Source organism: Myxocyprinus asiaticus, chromosome 20 (assembly GCF_019703515.2).
Source record: "Myxocyprinus asiaticus isolate MX2 ecotype Aquarium Trade chromosome 20, UBuf_Myxa_2, whole genome shotgun sequence".
Lineage (NCBI taxonomy): Eukaryota > Metazoa > Chordata > Actinopteri > Cypriniformes > Catostomidae > Myxocyprinus > Myxocyprinus asiaticus.
In genome coordinates, this window is record NC_059363.1 from 45,530,627 (window position 1) to 45,549,440 (window position 18,814).

An 18,814-nucleotide genomic window follows, 5' to 3' on the forward strand; every position below is an offset into this window, starting at 1 on the left:
CTAGTGAAAGAACGGGATGAACAGCCCACGGGACCGGAGGACCAGTTTTGGAGAAGGAATTCCCCGTTTCTGGGGAACAGGAACAGGATACAGGGAAGGGGAGGGAAGGGAGAAAGAGGGGGAGAGAGAGAGAGTGAGAATGGCTCACCATCCTCTGGATACACCGCTATATGGTCCTCAGCCAATTGGATCGCCTCCTCCAGTGACGCCGGATGGTGGCACTGGACACACTCCACTGTCCCATTCGGCAGCCGGGAGACGAACTGCTCCAGCACCACGATGTTGATGACGTTGTCGGTGTCGCCCTCCTCCTCAGCCAGCAACCACTGCCGGCAGGCGTCGCAGAACTGTTGTGCGAAGGCGAACAGATGGCCAACCTCGCTCAGCCTTCAGGGTGCAGAACACTGGCGATGCTGTTCCGGGCTGCAGCCGACCTGTTGCAGGATGGTTTTCTTTTTTCTTTATTTTATTTTCTCCCCTTTTCTCCCCAGTTTGGAATGCCCAATTCCCAATGCGCTCCAAGTCCTCGTGGTGGCGTAGTGACTCTCCTCAATCCGGGTGGTGGAGGATGAATCTCAGTTGCGTCTGAGACAGTCAATCTGTGCTTCTTATCACATGGCTTGTTGAGTGCGTTACTGTGGATACATAGCGAGTGTGGAGGCCCATGCTGTTCTCCGCGGCATCCACGCACAACTCCCCACGCGCCCCACTGAATGCGAGAACCAAACATGATAGCGACCACGAGGAGGTTACCCCATGTGACTCTAACCTCCCTTGCAATCGGGCCAATTTGGTTGCTTAGGAGACCTGGCTGGAGTCACTCAGCATGCCCTGGATTTGAACTCATGACTCCAGGGGTGGTAGGCAGGATGGTTTTCTTAAAATCGGAATACAACAGGAGGTTGGCCACCAGAAGTTGCTGTGCCGTGAGTTGGGCTTCCCCAGACAGCAGCGGTAGCAGATGGACTGCTCACTGTGAGCGCGGCCACTTCAGGGCTCTGGCTGTGTGCTCGAAGCGCTCACCAAAAGGACATATTCTGTGCAAACTCAAAATGTGCATACTGTACTCAGCGGCACTCTAGTAGGAACTCTATGGTCCTAATGAAGTGCGCGACATGGTCTTTTGCTGTTGTAGCACATCCGCCTCAAGGTTCGACATGTTGTGCATTCTGAGATGCTATTCTGCTCACTACAAATATACAGAGGGGTTATCTGAGGTACCATAGCTTTTCTGTTAGCTCGAACCAGTCTGGCCATTCTCCGTTGAACTGCTGCTCGCTGGATGTTTTTTTTGTTTATCGCACCAATCTCTATACACTCTAGAGACTGTTGTATGTGAAAATTCCAGGAGATCAGCAGTTACAGAAATACTCAAACCAGCCCGTCTGGCACCAGCAATCATGCCATGGTTGAAATCACTGAGATCACATTTTTTCCCCATTCTGATGTTTGATGTGAGCATTAACTGAAGCTCCTGACCCGTATCTGCATGATTTTATGCACTGCACTGCTGCCACACTATTGGCTGATTAGATAATCGCATGAATAAGTAGGTGTACAGGTTTTTCTAATAAAGTGCTCGGTGAATGTACTTCAAAAACAACTAAAGGCTCGGCTATTTTCTGCATTCCTAATCAGATTATGCCAGGTCGATCATGTTGTCCTTCAAAGTAAACTCTTTTGACCATGAGTGAATACAAACACATTCGACGCATGCGCACAACAACTGTCCACGTGTTGAAAAAATATTTTATTATCTTTTTAATCGTTGCCGGTGTTTAGCTTGCTTTTAGTGCAGGTGACAAAAATGTGATGATCTGAAGAAGTTCAGGCTGCAAAGAGGACTTCATGCGACTGTTACGTTTTTACAAATGATTCCAGATTGCTCCGCAACAAGCAAAGTTTCGGCGGTTGATAAACGGTTCACTTCTGCTCCAGTTTGCTGAGGGGCCGCAGTGCATTGTTACAATACTGTTACAAATTTTTCCTACTGTGCTTACATAAAATACAGTCTATTGCTAAAATACTTGTTAGGAGAAGAAATTATAAAGAGAGTAAGCGGTTTCAGGTTTGGGCTTTAAATCTGACTGTACCGTTCGGATCGGGTAGGGTTGGGTCATGTGGTCTCGAGTTTCATTTTAAGGCCTGTGCAGACCTCTAGTAAGAGTAGTATGGTAGCACGCTATTCTTGCATTTACTGTGCTGACTTTTGGGGGGAAATCTGTGGAAAGATTTTTAAAGATTTTAAAACGCATTAAACAAAGTGGTTAAAGTGAGACTTTCCATTCATATATATTTGTTCAAAAACAATGAATGACACATCTATTGATTAACACAATAGTCAATGTTCTGATGTATATTCCATTGGTCCAGTGGTATGTTTCTTGCTTTTTTTGGTTTTGGTTTGGTTTAACTAACGACCAATCGAAGACAGGGGTAGTGGTCTGAAAAGCCAGTTTGAAAACATTACATAAAGTTATAATTTCACCCAAATTGAATCTTGCCCTTAAGTTTCTTTGTCTTTGTGCTTCACAGGACTAAATGTGGGCTGTTTCTATGCCATTTCCACCCTGTTGAATAGAATGATCATGGAGCATTACCCCGTGAGTCACGTTGTCAACATCCACTAGTCACTTTACATGAGCTCAGGGTTTATCATCCTACCATTATCTATTCTTCTGAATGGTGCTTGCATTAACAAAAATAGGTGTTCTTTGAAGAAACTTAGAGTATCAAGGAAATACCATGATATATGATAATTTTTCAGTACTACAGAATATATTTAAATCCCATTTTATTCCCATCAGAAACCATCACCCTACCACGGTTCTGCCAAAGATCACTGTTTGCATTTTTCTCTTCGGTATCTAAGATGTGCATACATTGCAGCAAAAAAAACAAAAAAAAAAAAGAAAAAAAAAAAAACAAATCATATTCTTAACAAGAATTGTTGTCTTTTACAAATGGTCTAACTGTGTCAGATCAACTAAATAAGTAATGGCTCTCTTGGATTATCAGAAAGTGTTAAGTGTGTTGTATCCACTGATAATGGAGAATGATGTTCTAATAGGTAGATGTTAAATATATTTATCGTTTCACTCACAGGGTGAAGAGGTGAATGCTGGGAGGATTGGTTTGAGTCTTGTTATCGCTGGGATGGTCGGCTCTCTCATCTGTGGAATCTGGCTGGACAAAACTAAGACTTACAAGTGAGCTATTCATTTTTACAATACACACACATTACAGATGTACAATTTTAAAGGGGTCATTTCAAACACATATATATATATATATATATATATACACACACACTGGTGGCCAAAAGTTTGGAATAATGTGCAGATTTTGCTGTTTCGGAAGGAAATTGGTACTTTAATTCACCAAAGTGGCATTCAACTGATCACAAAGTATAGTCAGGACATTACTGATGTAAAAAACAGCACCATCACTATTTGAAAAAAAGTCATTTTTGATCAAATCTAGACAGACCCCATTTCCAGCAGCCATCACTCCAACACCTTATCCTTGAGTAATCATGCTAAATTACTAATTTGGTACTAGAAAATCACTTGCCATTATATCAAACAGCTGAAAGCTATTTGGTTCGTTAAATGAAGCTTAACATTGTCTTTGTGTGGGGGTCTAGGTGGCTCAGCGAATATTGATGCTGACTACCACCCCTGGAGTCGTGAGTTCGAATCCAGGGTGTGCTGAGTGACTCCAGCCAGGTCTTCTAAGCAACCAAATTGGCCCGGTAGCTAGGGAGGGTAGAGTCACATAGGGTAACCACCTCGTGGTCGCAATTTGTGGTTCTCTCTCTCAACGGGGCGCGTGGTAAGTTGTGCGTGGATCGCGGAGAGTAGCACGAGCCTCCACATGCTGGGAGTCTCCGCGGTGTGATAGATAAACGAGCCACGTGATAAGATGCGCGGACTGACTGTCTCAGAAGTGGAGGCAACTGAGACTTGTCCTCCGCCACCCGGATTGAGGTGAGCAACCGCGCCACCATGAGGACCTACTAAGTAGTGGGAATTGGACATTCCAAATTGGGGAGAAAAGGGGATAAAAAAAAAAAAACACTGTCTTTGTGTTTGTTTTTGAGTTGCCACAGTATGCAATAGACTGGCATGTCTTAAGGTCAATATTAGGTCAAAAATGGCAAAAAAGAAACGGCTTTCTCTAGAAACAACATTGTTTTGAGGAATGAAGGCTATACAATGCTTGAAATTGCCAAAAAACTGAAGATTTCATACAAAGGTGTACACTACAGTCTTCAAAGACAAAGGACAACTGGCTCTAACAAGGACAGAAAGAGATGTGGAAGGACAGATGTACAACTAAACAAGAGGATAAGTACATCAGAGTCTCTAGTTTGAGAAATAGACGCCTCACATGTCCTCAGCTGACAGCTTCATTGAATTCTACCCGCTCAACACCAGTTTCATGTACAACAGTAAAGAGAAGACTCAGGGGTGCAGGCAGAAAAACAAAAAGAAAAGGTTAGAGTGGGCAAAGAAACACAGACATTGGACAACAGATAATTGGAAAAGAGTGTTATGGATCTTAACCCCATTGAGCTTTTGTGGGATCAGCTAGACTGTAAGGTGCTTGAGAAGTGCCTGACAAGTATACATATACAGTATATACTGGATATATATATATATATATATATATATATATATATATATATATATATATATTAGTTTTTTATAACCATTTTCCATCCATGAGATGCTTTGCTGCATTTACACACAGGCTGTGGGTTCGCAGTCAGGTTTAACATAGTTTTAAACTGCCCCATCCTTCAATAACAGCCTCTTTGCAAAGTCTGCATTACATTGTGACAAATTTATAAAAAAATCTGTGCTGAAATGTGCTGCTCAATCTGTTCAGATCAGACTGAAATGAGGAATTTTGTTAAAAATAAACTTAAGCCCCACATTTGGATTCTTCAGAAGGATCTGCAGAGTGGCAGGTGCTATACACACACACACACACACACACACACACACACACACACACACAGCACAAGATTTAACAGACATTACAACATTTTACCACATTTGATCTTTTGGTGCTTAGGAATAATAATATCTATTCTACTTCCACCCCATTACCTCACCGTGACTGGAGTATTTCACCAGCAATTAAAGGAATACTCCGGATTCAATACAAGTTAAGCTCAATTGACAGCATTTGTTGCATAATATTGATTACCACAAAAAGTAATTTCAACTTGTCCCTCCTTTTCTTAAAAAAAAGCAGAAATCTGGGATACAGTGAGGGACTTACAATGGAAGTAAATGGGGCCAATCCGTAAACGTTTCAAAAGTATACCGTATATTTAATGACTTGTTGAGATTTTGCCTAAATTCATAAAAGGTTTTAATTTTGGCTTATTTAAAGCTGCAGTTAGCCTGTAATAAGCTTTTATCTATAATGGACCCGCTGTTCCTTCTGTTTTTGAGAGGATTTATTGGGTCAGATCGGAGATTACAGGGTTTATTACTCACTCTGCACATGCTACAAGAATGCAGAAGTGAATTGATGGAGAGTTCTTGTTGCATTGCATTATATCATCTCTCTGGGCCAGATAACAACATGCTAAATTACCAAGTCTATTCAGATGACTATAATTAGAGAGGTAATTCTCAGGAAATGGTGCCAATTGTACTAGAACATTTCTGGAAATTTATTGTTTTTATCATTTCACTTGGAAAGGTTAGTGCTGAAACTCTAAGAAATCATATTTTCCCTCCTTGGTCTGTAGCATTGTGGGACCAGCAGTATATTTAGATTTAGTTGTAGTAAACAAATACAGGGGTTTCACCAATTCTTAAACTACTCATTCTGACACTAAATATGTGCTTACAGCTTTGCAAATTACTAATAGTTCAGTCATGACAACTGAGATTTTGCATGGTAATGTGGGTATGACATATTAATAGGATGTTGGTCTTGGTGGACTAGATCTGCTATGCTGCTGCTTCTGCACAATAAAAAAATACACAAGACATGCTACATCAAGCATACGACATGCAGCTGCATAATTAGACATAAATAAAATCCCCATGTAGCAGATCTAGACATGTGATGCTGGGGAGGAGGAGGGATTCAGAGAAAACCCTCATAGCGCACTGCAGTGAAACCAGCTTACTTGCAAACTGAGAAAATTTAAATGTTAGACAAAGAGAGAGGCGCAAGTTGATTGGCTACCAGATTACACGTCAAAGAACCTGTCAACTTACTCCATGTGAGCCGATTGACTAACAAGTAAAAATTTCAAAGAACCTATCAGCTTTTGCCATTTAGAGTTTCATGCCTGAACTTAAATATTTATTAGTACTAACCTTGTAGCACTACTTTATTTCAACCCTGTCACAGTAAGTTTGAAATTCACATACTTTTTATACTAATAGATAATTGAGTACATTTTGCTGTGTAACAAATCACACTTTATAATCGAATTGAGAACCCAAGTATGTTTTGTAGAACACTGTTAGATTCAATGTTACAGGGTTAAAGATCTGTGCAAAAATGTCAGTATCATTGCACCACACCAGATTATTATTATTTTGCTTAGTGCCAAGGAATATGTTCTGTGCCATAACAGAGTTGAACTATTAAACTTGACATGGCTAATACAGTATACGTGGAAACATAATGAAACACTGATAAACATATGATGTCATAAATATCAAACCATTAATTGTAAAGAGGGAAATATCACAGAATAACAGGGTTGCAAAAATTCAGCATTTTCTCAGAAAATACATCAAATATGAAGTACAGTTGTGCTCAGAAGTTTGCATACCCTGGCAGAAATTGTGAAATTTTGATTTTGAAAATATAACTGATCATGCAAAAAAACTGTCTTTTATTTAAGGATAGTGATCATATGAAGCCATTTGTCATCACATAGTTGTTTGGCTCCTTTTTAAATCATAATGATAACAGAAATCACCCAGATGGCCCTGATCAAAAGTTTACATACCCTTGAATGTTTGGCCTTGTTACAGACACACAAGGTGACACACACACAGGTTTAAATGGCAATTAAAGGTTAATTTCCCACACCTGTGGCTTTTTAAATTGCAATTAGTGTCTGTGTATAAAGTCAATGAGTTTGTTAGCTCTCACATGGATGCACTGAGCAGGCTAGATACTGAGCCATGGGGAGCAGAAAGAACTGTCAAAAGACCTGCGTAACAAGGTAATGGAACTTTATAAAGATGGAGAAGGATATAAAAAGATATCCAAAGTCTTGAAAATGCCAGTCAGTACTGTTCAATCACTTATTAAGAAGTGGAAAATTCAGGGATCTCTTGATACCAAGCCAAGGTCAGGTAGACCAAGAAAGATTTCAACCACAACTGCCAGAAGAATTGTTCGGGATACAAGGAAAAACCCACAGGTAACCTCAGGAGAAATACAGGCTGCTCTGGAAAAAGACGGTGTGGTTGTTTCAAGGAGCACAATAGGACAATACTTGAAGAAAAATTAGCTGCATGGTCGAGTTGCCAGAAAGAAGCCTTTACTGCACCAATGCCACAAAAAAGCTCGGTTACAATATGCCCGACAACACCTTGACACACACCACAGCCTCTGGCACACTGTAATTTCGAGTGACGAGACCAAAATAGAGCTTTATGGTCACAACCATAAGCGCTATGTTTGGAGAGGGGTCAACAAGTATTGTGCTCCTTGAAACAACCACACCGTCTTTTTCCAGAGCAGCCTGTATTTCTCCTGAGGTTACCGGTGGGTTTTTCTTTGTATCCCGGCTGAAATCTTTCTTTGTCTACCTGACCTTGGCTTGGTATCAAGAGATCCCCCAAATTTTCCACTTCTTAATAAGTGATTGAACAGTACTGACTGGCATTTTCAAGGCTTTGGATATCTTTTTATATCTTTTTCCATCTTTATAAAGTTCCATTACCTTGTTACACAGGTCTTTTGACAGTTCTTTTCTGCTCCCCATGGCTCTGTATCTAGCCTGCTCAGTGCATCCACGTGAGAGCTAACAAACTCATTGACTATTTATACACAGACACTAATTGCAATTTAAAAAGCCACAGGTGTGGGAAATTAACCTTTAATTGTCATTTAAACCTGTGTGTGTGTCACCTTGTGTGTCTGTAACAAGGCCAAACATTCAAGGATATGTAAACTTTTGATCAGGGCCATTTGTGTGATTTCTGTTATTATTATTTTTTTAAAAGGAACCAAACAACTGTGATAATAAATGGCTTCATATGATCACTATCCTTAAATAAAAGACAGTTTCTTTTTTTTTTTTTTGCATGATCAGTCATATTTTCAAAATCAGTGCCAAAATTTCACAATATCTGCCAGGGTATGCAAACTTTTGAGCACAACTGTATATAACTGTTTCTATGTTAAAATACTTTCTCTTATCCAAGCTTAATAGAGACAACTATAATTATCCATTACATTTTCTTGAAAACTGTAAGCATCGTGTCTCTGTGCCGCTATGAAAATTCATCTGTTTGTTTTGAGTGACCTGCTTAGACCTGCCCCAACAACGTTACTCATCCAGTGGTGTGATTTGGGGGCGGGACTATCTCTTTGTTTGATCAATGGCAGATGATGGCTGTATTCAGAAATCTATTTTGAAGACAACGTTTATTTTTGCAGTTCCGCTGTGTGGCACTAGTGGCGCAGAAATTACATGCTTCAGCTTTAAGCATTTAAAAAATAACATAATGAAAGCATGATATTTAATTTTAATAAAAGCAAAGTTTAGGTAAAATTGTATTTTATAAATTCCATAAAACTCATTAAAATGTAATGGTGATGAATGGGTGCATGAAAATTGGCTGCTATTCCATTGAAAAACAAACATTTAAAAATGACACTTGTTTGAAAAGTTATTTTGCATTTCACTAAATCTATCAAACATTTCCATATCCATTATGAAGGCTCATCACTGTAATGGTCTCTCTTATCTATCATGAAGCTCTAGTTTTAAAACTGCCCGTTCAATGAGCGCACATCATCCTGGCACTTGTAATCGGCCCAGAGTTTCCTCTCGCGCTAGTCAGAATTGCCCCAGGCAGGTCCCAATGGCAGCAGTGAAGTGGGGCATTTTCTTACGTGTGGTTGTACAGAACGAAGCTTTTCATAATACACTGTTTGTTTAAAGAGAGCTGCAGCCAAAAAAACACCATCTTATATGTACAGGAACCCTGTTTTTCTAATGAGGCTAATTAGGATTGACATTTTATAGAAGTATTGATGAAACATGTCCCACAACTTTACCTGCCATTAGTTTTGAAAATAGCAACATTTAAAATGAATCATAGATGACAATTAGTATGATCTTAGCACAAATGTACCATTTCAATTAGTTTATTCATTGTTGTTTATTTTATCAATATTTTTCATTTCATTATCAGCCACTACTCTTAAAACCACCTGTCCTCAGAACGTAATTCAATAATTCATATTTATAAACTTAGGAAAAACAGAAATATATTATTCATATCTTTATAAGAATCATTAATGTAAAAAATGCGTTTTATAATTTTAAGTAATTGTGCTTTTATTTTCATGTGTTTCATTCGGATGTGTCACAACCATTATATATCAATGGCATCACACAAATTATAAAGAAATAATTTGAATATTTAGATAATTTCCCTCATCCCTCATGAGTATCTAGCCACACCAGAAAAATAAGTCAACACATTTATTAATACAAAAATTAATACAAAACATTTTTGCACTTCTGTAGTCTGTTTGTCCCAATAATGTTCAGTGCTCTGATTAAAGATATTCAAATAATTCCAATGTTTTGTTCATTGCATGATCACTATCAGAGTAACTGACCATTATTTTAGATTTTTTTCATCACATACTATGTTAACATTCAAATGTGTTTTTCTGTCTTTTTGCAGAAAGACAACACTCTCAGTTTATCTGCTGTCTTTTGTGGGGATGGTCATCTACACTTTCACCCTGGACCTAGGTCATCTGTGGGTCGTGTTCCTCACGTCAGGAGCGCTGGGGTAAGAGCACAACCTACAGTGACCACAACAAATATTAAGTCACTTAAGTCACACTTACAAATGTCTGAAAGTCATTGCATTAGATAACAAAATATCAGTGTAAGTGTTAAAAGATAGCACAAGCACACTTTTCAACAACAACTTTTTACAAAAAGAAGTTTGATAGGTTTGAAATGATCAAAAATAAAGAACTTTCGAAATAAAGGCATACAGTGCCACTGAATGTGGCCCAAATCTGATTTTCTGCTCAAAAACTATATTATTTGTAAGGTTGTTAAATTTTTGCCAATTAATTAATATACTGTATTTGTTGAATAGAATGCAACACTGTTTCTTTCTATGCTACTGAAGGAAAAGTTCTGTTTTCTTGTTTCCAATTTGATTCAACGAATACAGTTTTTCACCTCCCCCTTTGTCAATTTTTTTTTTAGGTACAATCCTTCATAGTTAAAATGAAGATTGATCAAACGCTGTCTTAAAATCTACAGAACAAGCAAAAACTGGGCTTTTACTTTTATTTAAATATTTACTATATTTACAAGTGTGACATTTTGGGAGAAATCCAGTTAGACATTTACTCAGATCTTTTTGCTTCACAAGAATGTCTAAAGTCTGGTGTTTAAAATAATGCAGAAAACGTCTCGGTTATGTATGTAACCAGGGTTCCCTGAGTGGGAACGAGATGCTGTGTTTGAACGCTGTGGGACACTGTCCGAGTGTCTCGTGGTCTGAAGCCCTTATACAATAACGCCAATTTATTGGCTGATGGTGCTTAAGCGACGCCCCTAGGGAGCTACGTCATGGGCCCCATAAATGCGCTCGCTTTCGCACCATCGAGTTTTCTGCAAGAAGTCACAAGCCTATGCGGTTACTAGAAAATATGGCCAGCTACGCAGCGTCTCGTTCCCACTTAGAAAAGCGAGGTTCCGTACATAACCGAGATGTTCCCTTTCATAGGAACTTATACTGCGTATTAACGCTATGGGAATGATATACATTCACGTCATGCAAACAGAAGCTCCCAACTGTCTAAGCTGTGTGGCAATGGCAAGCGTACAGCAGTGCACAAGCAAGCTAAAGCATCGTAATAAAAGAAATTATGGATTTACTCCTGTTCCAACAGAGAGAACCTGGGAAGCATGAGTCAAAACCCTCATCCAGATTATAAAATCTAACAAATGTATGCGGAGAGGACCATTTTGCTGCCATAAAATGTCCTACAAGGATGCACCTCTAGCCAAAGCCCATGAGGATGCCATGCTCCTTGTAGAATGGACTTGAATACCTGAAGGTGAAGGTAAACCGCACGCTTCATAAGCACTTGAAATTGCATCAATAAGCCAATGAGACAGTCTTTGCTTGGACACCGAAACACAAATTTTGTGGCCACCAAAGCACACAAACAACTGCTCTGACTTACGCCATTGGCTAGTACTGTCAACATAAACTCACAGCGCCCGAACTGGGCAAAGCATATGTAACCTTTCATGCTCCTCAGACTCAAATGGGGGAGGAGAGAAGGACTGTAAATTAATGGTCTGTGAGTGAAATTATGTAGAAATAACCTTGGTCAAATAGCACAAACTAGGTCTTAACACAACCTTTGAACACCCTTGCACAAAATCCATCCACAAGGGATTGATCGACAGGGCATGCAAATCACGACTCTCTAAAAACGATGCCAATGCCACAAGCAGGGCCGTTTTAAGAGTTTAAAACTTACCAATAACTGTTGTCAAGGGCTAGAATGGGCACCCGAGAGCGCCTCTAATACAACAGATAAATCCCATAAAGGGACGGGGATGGGATGAAAATGTCTAAGCCTGTGTACCCCACACATAAAACGAGAGACAAGAGAATGTCTACCAACAGAGACTCCATTGATAACCTCATGTTCGGCCGCTATAGCGGCAACATAGATTTAAAGCATTGCCGGGGTAACCCCGGCCCTGAAACACTACTGCAAAAATTCAGCACTTTACCGACAGGGCAGTGAACTGGATTTTCACTCTGCGCTGTACACCAAGAAGCAAAAATGCGCCACTTAAACGTACATAGGCTCTTTGTTGATGGAGCTTTAGCATTTAGAATGATATCAACCACAGTGGTGATAAACCATCATTCAAAAGAGCGCCCCGTTAAGGTGCCACACCAATAACTTCCATAAATGTGCATCAATGCCCAGCTGTGCTAGGGGAGAGAGAGAAAACCACAGGGGACAGTGGTACGTCTCGCTCGAAGCAAACAGGTCCACTTCCACTCTGCCGAACCTCCTCAGATTTGTTTCCCAATCTGCGGATGTGACGTCCATTCTCCGGGTATCAGACCCTGTCTGGACAGGAGATCCGCCACTAAATTCAACTGGCCCGGAACATGTACGGCTCATAGACATTACCTTGTTCTGTGCCCACAGAAGGATGCGATGTGCCAGTCTCAGCATGGCATGACGTGAACATCTCCAGACAGTGTATGTGTCAGTCCAGCCGCAGGTGTATACAGCACCCCAACCCACGGAGGAGGTGTCTGTCGTTACCACTTAGCACCGACAGCTGTCCCAACGGAACGCCTGATATCATGCGTTACTCTGAAGGGATGAAGCGCATGCCTCAGTGGTTGAAGTCCCTTTGTGGAGTTCGTCCAGCACTGAAAATGGTCTTGCATGCAAAAAGCCCAGGGGAATGATAGCGGACACCGCGATCATGAGTCCCAAAATCCTGTGAAGTGTTCTCTCTGGGAGAACACTTCCCACTCTGAACATCGCTAGACACTGCCGTAAATACAGAACGCGAGCTGGAGACAGGCGCGCCTGCATCGCCCGCGAGTCTAGCTCCATACCTAGAAACATAGTCTGTTGCCTTGGCAGCAGGACGCCCTTGTCTAGATTCACTCACAGCTCTAGATTTCTCAAATGGCTGAGAACGACATTTCGGTGTTGGGCAGCCAGACTCTCTGAGCGAGCTAACACCAACTAATCGTCAAGATAGTTCAAAACGCGGATGCCCTGAAGTCTCAAGGGCATCAGAGCTGAATCCATGCATTTCGTGAAAGTGCGTGGAGCCAGATAAGTCCGAACAGAAGGACGCAAAATTGGTGCGCTTTGCCCCCAAAAGCTAATTTCAGAAAGCGCCTGTGCTTCGGCACAATCTGAATATGGAAATAAGCATCCTTCAAATCTATTGTCACAAATCTGCTGTACTTGTGACATTATTTGTTGCTGCGTCAACATTCAGAATTGACATTTCATTAGAGTGAAATTCAAATGCCTCAAATCCAGAATGGGATGCAAGCCGCCATGATATAACCATGCTCTATCGTTCGAATTACCCATTTCGAAATGTTTTGCAACTGCTGCCAAGCTGCTAGATGGGCAGACAGAGGAATTAATGCATGGCTCTCTCCTGTAGCGCAAAGTGTAACCACTAGATGGTGCTCTTGGCTTACTTTTGGCGACTGTTCTATAATCAGTGGCACAGCAGAAGGAGACCCCTGTGCCTTCACTACTGCAGCCAATTGAATGAGTAAATTATGTTTTGCCTGTATTAAGTCAAGTCATTGTTATTTGTATAGCATCTTTCACAACACACATCGTTTCAAAGCAGCTTTACAGAAAATCATGCATTAACAGAAAATAAAACCACAATATCTATAAAGTCTTAGTCATCATTGTGTAGTTTGATTAAATACGATTATGAAGTGTGTATAAAAATAAGTAATTAAATAATAATTGTATTTAGAAACCCAGTGAGCAAGCTGAAGGCGACTGTGGCAAGGAACACAAAACTCCATAAGATATTATATCCAGGCATGCATAAAAAATGCCCTGAAGTGTTTACAGCATGGATGCTCATGGAATAAAACATCTTCCCTGGCATGTTGAATTGGGTAGAATGTAGGGAGAATTGCCCTTATTATATCTAGGCATATATAAAAGTCGGCCTGAAGTGGGTATACAGCAGGGATGCTCATGGAATAAAATGTCTTCCCTGGCATGTTAAACGGGGAAAAATTTAGGGAGAATTGCCTTTATTATATCTAGGCATTTATAAAAGATGCCCTGAAGTGTTTATAGAGCAGGGGCATCATTGATAAAACCTCTTCCCAGGCATTTTGAGCGGGAAAGAGTTTCTGAACATGGGGAATTTTGGGAACAAGCTGGTCAGCCACAATGGCCCAAGCATTCCTCTGGGGGGACAGTGTGTGGTGCTAGTGACTGTGAGTTTTGTGTGCACTTATGCTTGTTGAACATTGAATTCTATTATGCATGCCTCAAGACCCTTGGTCATGGAGACAGAGGCTGAATTCGGGATGCAATCTCTCAATGTTCACTCCCCAGTGCAAGCTGCATGGGGAAAATGAACTATGTTGTGGTTGTCAGGCTTTGAGGCGTGTACAACGGCGAACTCATCCTGATACTGACCCAAGGGCAAAAAGGGGGAAACGTATAAGTTTATATGGTCCAGTTTCATTCATTGAATGGGGGCTCACCCTTTGTTACACAGTAAGTCTGTCAGGCTCATGTGAAGACCTGTTTTTATTGTACATTGAGTTATATTACGCGTGCCCTGAGACCCTTGGTCATGGAGGCAAAGCTGAAAATATTCAACGCTTATTCGCCAGTGCAAATTACGGGGGAAACTTAGCTAAATTTGTGTGCTGAAAAATGGGTTAAAATATGGAAATAAGCGTCCTTCAAATCTATTGTCACAAACCTGCTGTACTTGTGACATTATTTGCTTCTGTGTAAACATTCAGAATTGACATTTCATTAGAGTGAAATTCAAAAGCCTCAAATCCAGAATGGGACACAAGCCGCCATGATATATAACCATGCTCTATCATTCAAATTACCCATTTTGAAATGTTTTGCAACTGCTGCCAAGCTGCTAGATGGGCAGACAGAGGAATTAATGCATGGCTCTCTCCTGTAGTGCAACGTGTAACCACTAGATGGTGCTCTTGGCTTAGTTTTGAACTGTTCTACAATCAGTGGCACAGCGGAAGGAGAACCCTGTGCCTTCGCTACTGCGGCCAATTGAATGAGTAAATTATGTTTTGCCTGTATTAAGTCATTGTTATTTGTATAGCACCTTTCACAAGCACATCATTTCAAAGCAGCTTTACAGAAAATCATGCATTAACAGAAAATGAAACCGTAATATCTATAAATTCTTAGAGTCATCATTGTGTAGTTTGATTAAATACGATAATGAAGTGTGTATAAAAATAAGTAATTAAATAATAATTGTATTGGAGGGTCAAGTGACGCCATGCAGGGAGCAGACGTGTGAGCAACGAGCTCTGCGCACTTTGCTAAATTTTTAATTATTTTTATGTGATAACCTGGTGAAATTCGATACAGTCAGTTACACATTTGCTCTTTGAGGTAAAATATGGCAAAGAAGTCAAAATCCTCGGGCTCTTAAGACATTAAAAGACACTTACGTGCTTAGGATGAAAGCCCTGTCAGGCCTACAGACCGGGGACTTGATTTGGTTGGTGCGACGAGAGAGGAGATCCAGCGTCAACTGTCCAACACGTCGGTGATGCTGACAAGGATTCTTGCTGACTTGGAGGATCTCACTGTTATACGTCGATCGATTACGGTGATGGAAACAAAATTCTCTGAGTTAGTCACAAGAGTGATGGATGTTGAGAGACGAATCGATTGTCTTGAGTCATCGGAGAGGGAATTACCCGCTAATCCACCCATGACTAAAGTTGATTTGGAATGTGTTCTTGGAAAAATTTAAGATCTTGAGAATAGAAATTGCAGGAATAAGGTCCGATTTGTTGGAATTCCTGAGCATGAGGAGGGCAGAGATATGGTGAAATTCTTGGATGAACTCTTCCCGAGTCTGCTCGACATAACGGGCCATGGGCTGGAAATTGAGCGAGTTCACAGAGTTCCGGCGGGTAGATCTACAGAGGGAAACTGGCCCCGATCGATTTTGGTCAGATTTCTGAGATCATCCGATAAAGATCTTGTGTTGTGCCAGGCGAGGAACAAGGGAAGGCTTTCTTGGAAGAATCACAGTATTTTCTTGTTCCCGGACTTTGCGAATTCGACAAGAGAGAAACACGAGCGATTCAAGGAGTGTAAGAAACTCTTGCATCGTTTTTGCACTGATGTTTCTGGCCAGACTGAGAGTAAAGATGAAGGACGGTCGCAAAGTATTCATGTGTCCGAAACAAGCACTGTCTTTTATACAATCTATGAGTGAGTAAACCATTGGGGTTTTTCTCACGTAAGTGGATCGACTCGCTGTTCATTGACTCTACTGTTGGAGGAAGTTGGCCGTCATTTTTGTTTCTTTTTGCGTTGACTCCGCCTGGTGGCTGGAGTCCGTTTGGTGGAATAACACTTTTCCTTAAAGAATCTTTTGCATTGACAGAAGATCGATTCTGCACTGAAGTTCCCGTCCAGATTGAGATTAGACACTATGGATGACCGCAAAATGTTTACATGCCCACACAAAGGATGTCTTTTTTACAGTTGGTGGTCTGAGTAAGTCATGGTGTATTCTTTTCATGTGTCCTCTGAGTGAACTTGACTTTTGATCACCCGAGGAACCGGGATTCCTGTTTTGCTGCTGTTTATGATGGTTCCGCCTAGCTGCTAGAGTTGGCTTTGTGGAGTAACACTGCTTTGGGACAGTTTTGTGGATGAACCTTCATGTTCTTTGTTCTTATGCCTTCTGTTGGCTGGGGTTTGATTTGCGGAGTTTTTCTGCGGGACATTGGAATGATTACGTCATCTGCTGCATTCATAACCAACCGGTTCACCGTTCATCTTTTTGACTGTTCGAGGACACTGAACGGTTTATAGCGGCTGAAATTTTGTTCTGTGGAAGAACACATCTTTGATTCAGTTCTGTAAATTAATCTATATGTTACGTGTGTTTATGATGCCTATTGGCAGAGGTTTGTTTTACAAAGTATTTTCTGTTATGTAATTTTGCCTTACAAAATTGTGAGGCAAAATTGAGCAATACGATGGCAAAGTTGTCGCGGGGGCTCTTGCAGGCGTACATGGACCTTTTGAGTTTAGAGGGACTGATGGCGGTTGGCGCTCTCGTGCGCAGGGTTAATGCACGTTTCATTTTTTTTTTTTGGTTCGGGGGGGGAGTTCAGGGTTTGAATGTTGCACTAATGGGGATTGTGGTCTGTATAATCTTGTTTTTGGCACACATATTTTTTCTTTCTATTATATCAAGATGTCAGTTGTTAATATGAATGGATTATCCCTCTCCACATGGAATGTGAATGGGTTGGAGCACCCCATAAAAAGAAGAAAGGTTGTTACTTTTCTTAAGCGTAAGAAATATGATATAGTGTTTCTTCAAGAAACACATCTTTCCCCACAGGAAGCTGAAAATTTGGGAAGATATGGGGTGGACATGTTTTTTTTAGTGCTGGCACAAGTAAGAGCAGGGGAGTTATTATATTGATAAATAAACATCTACAATTCAAATATCTTAAACAGATTAAGGATAAATTAGTAAGAGTCATTATTGTTTTAGTTGAAATTCAGGGACAAAGGCTGATTTTGGCTAATATTTATGCACCTAATGCTGATGACCAGGGCCTTTTTATAGATCTTGAAGGGATGTTGCAAACCGCTGGCACCCTTTATGATATAATATTGGGAGGAGATTTCAATCTTTTAATGGACTCAGTTCTTGATCATAGTGAAGCGAAAGTGTGTAAGCCCCCTACAGCAACAGTGACACTTCACAGGACGTGTAAAAATCTTGGTCTTGCAGATATCTGGCGACTTTTGAACCCATCTGGTAAGGACTATACATTTTTTTCATCAGTTCATAAAATCTATTCTAGAATAGATTTTTTTAATATATCTAAGTCCCTCATTTCATCTGTAGTCGATTGCTCAGTTGGAAACATCTTAGTCTCAGATCACACCCTGGAGAGTTTAGAGATGTTGCCACATACGGAGACAAATAAATCATATAGTTGGCACTTTAATGTGTCCCTTATGCAAAATCCTGATTTCCAACAAATGTTAAAGGCTGAAATCAGTGTTTATGTGGAGACCAACTGGTCCTCAGTATCCTCTGTGGGCGTGGCTTGGGAGGCACTTAAGGCGGATCATACAGTATACCTCATTCCTCAAAAAATCCAAAGCACAAGAACTTGTAGAATTGGAAGGGAATATTAAAAGGGCAGAGGCAGAGCTGAAATGTCATTTGATGGCCTCAGAGAACTGACCCGATTGAAATATAGATATAATGCTATTTTGTCGCGGAAAGTGGAGTTTTGGTTATTCAGGGCAAGACAGTCATACTTTGAGTCAGGGGACAAAGCAGGGAAGCCTTTAGCTAGATATATAAAACAGAGAGAGTCTTTTTCTACCATTCCCTCAATAAAATCTTCTGCCGGTGAAATATTTACCTCGACCAGTGATATTAATAATGCTTTTAGGGAGTTCTGTTTTGATCTCTATAGTTCCACGTCTTCATCTACTGATGAAGATATTGGAAAATTTGTGGATCCATTAGAACTCCCTAAACTGACGATGGAGCAAAAAAACTCTCTTGATTCTGAGATAACCTTGGAGGAGCTTGACGAGGTAATTTAGTCCCTGCCTACAGGTAAAGCTCTGGGGCCAGATGGATTTGCCGCTAAATTTTTTAGATCTTGTGCAACAGAATTGGCTCCACTTTTGCTAGAAGTTTATACAGAAGCATTAAAGAATGGAAAGCTTCCCCCAGCCATGACACAAGCCTGGACCAGTCTGATTCTTAAAAAGGACAATGATCCAAGCG

General features: G+C 40.6%; 1 protein-coding gene across 2 annotated transcripts in view; it reads left to right on the forward strand.

Annotated features, from left to right (window-relative positions):
* The window catches only part of LOC127410956 (feline leukemia virus subgroup C receptor-related protein 2-like), an 83,459-nt gene that overhangs the window by 26,353 nt on the left and 38,292 nt on the right, over window positions 1-18,814 (forward strand). For both annotated transcript variants that reach the window (XM_051646246.1, XM_051646247.1), the window contains exons 4-6: window positions 2,536-2,603; window positions 3,106-3,209; window positions 9,921-10,031. In XM_051646246.1, the coding sequence (XP_051502206.1) occupies window positions 2,536-2,603; window positions 3,106-3,209; window positions 9,921-10,031 (283 nt within the window). The remainder of the gene's footprint in view (window positions 1-2,535; window positions 2,604-3,105; window positions 3,210-9,920; window positions 10,032-18,814) is intronic.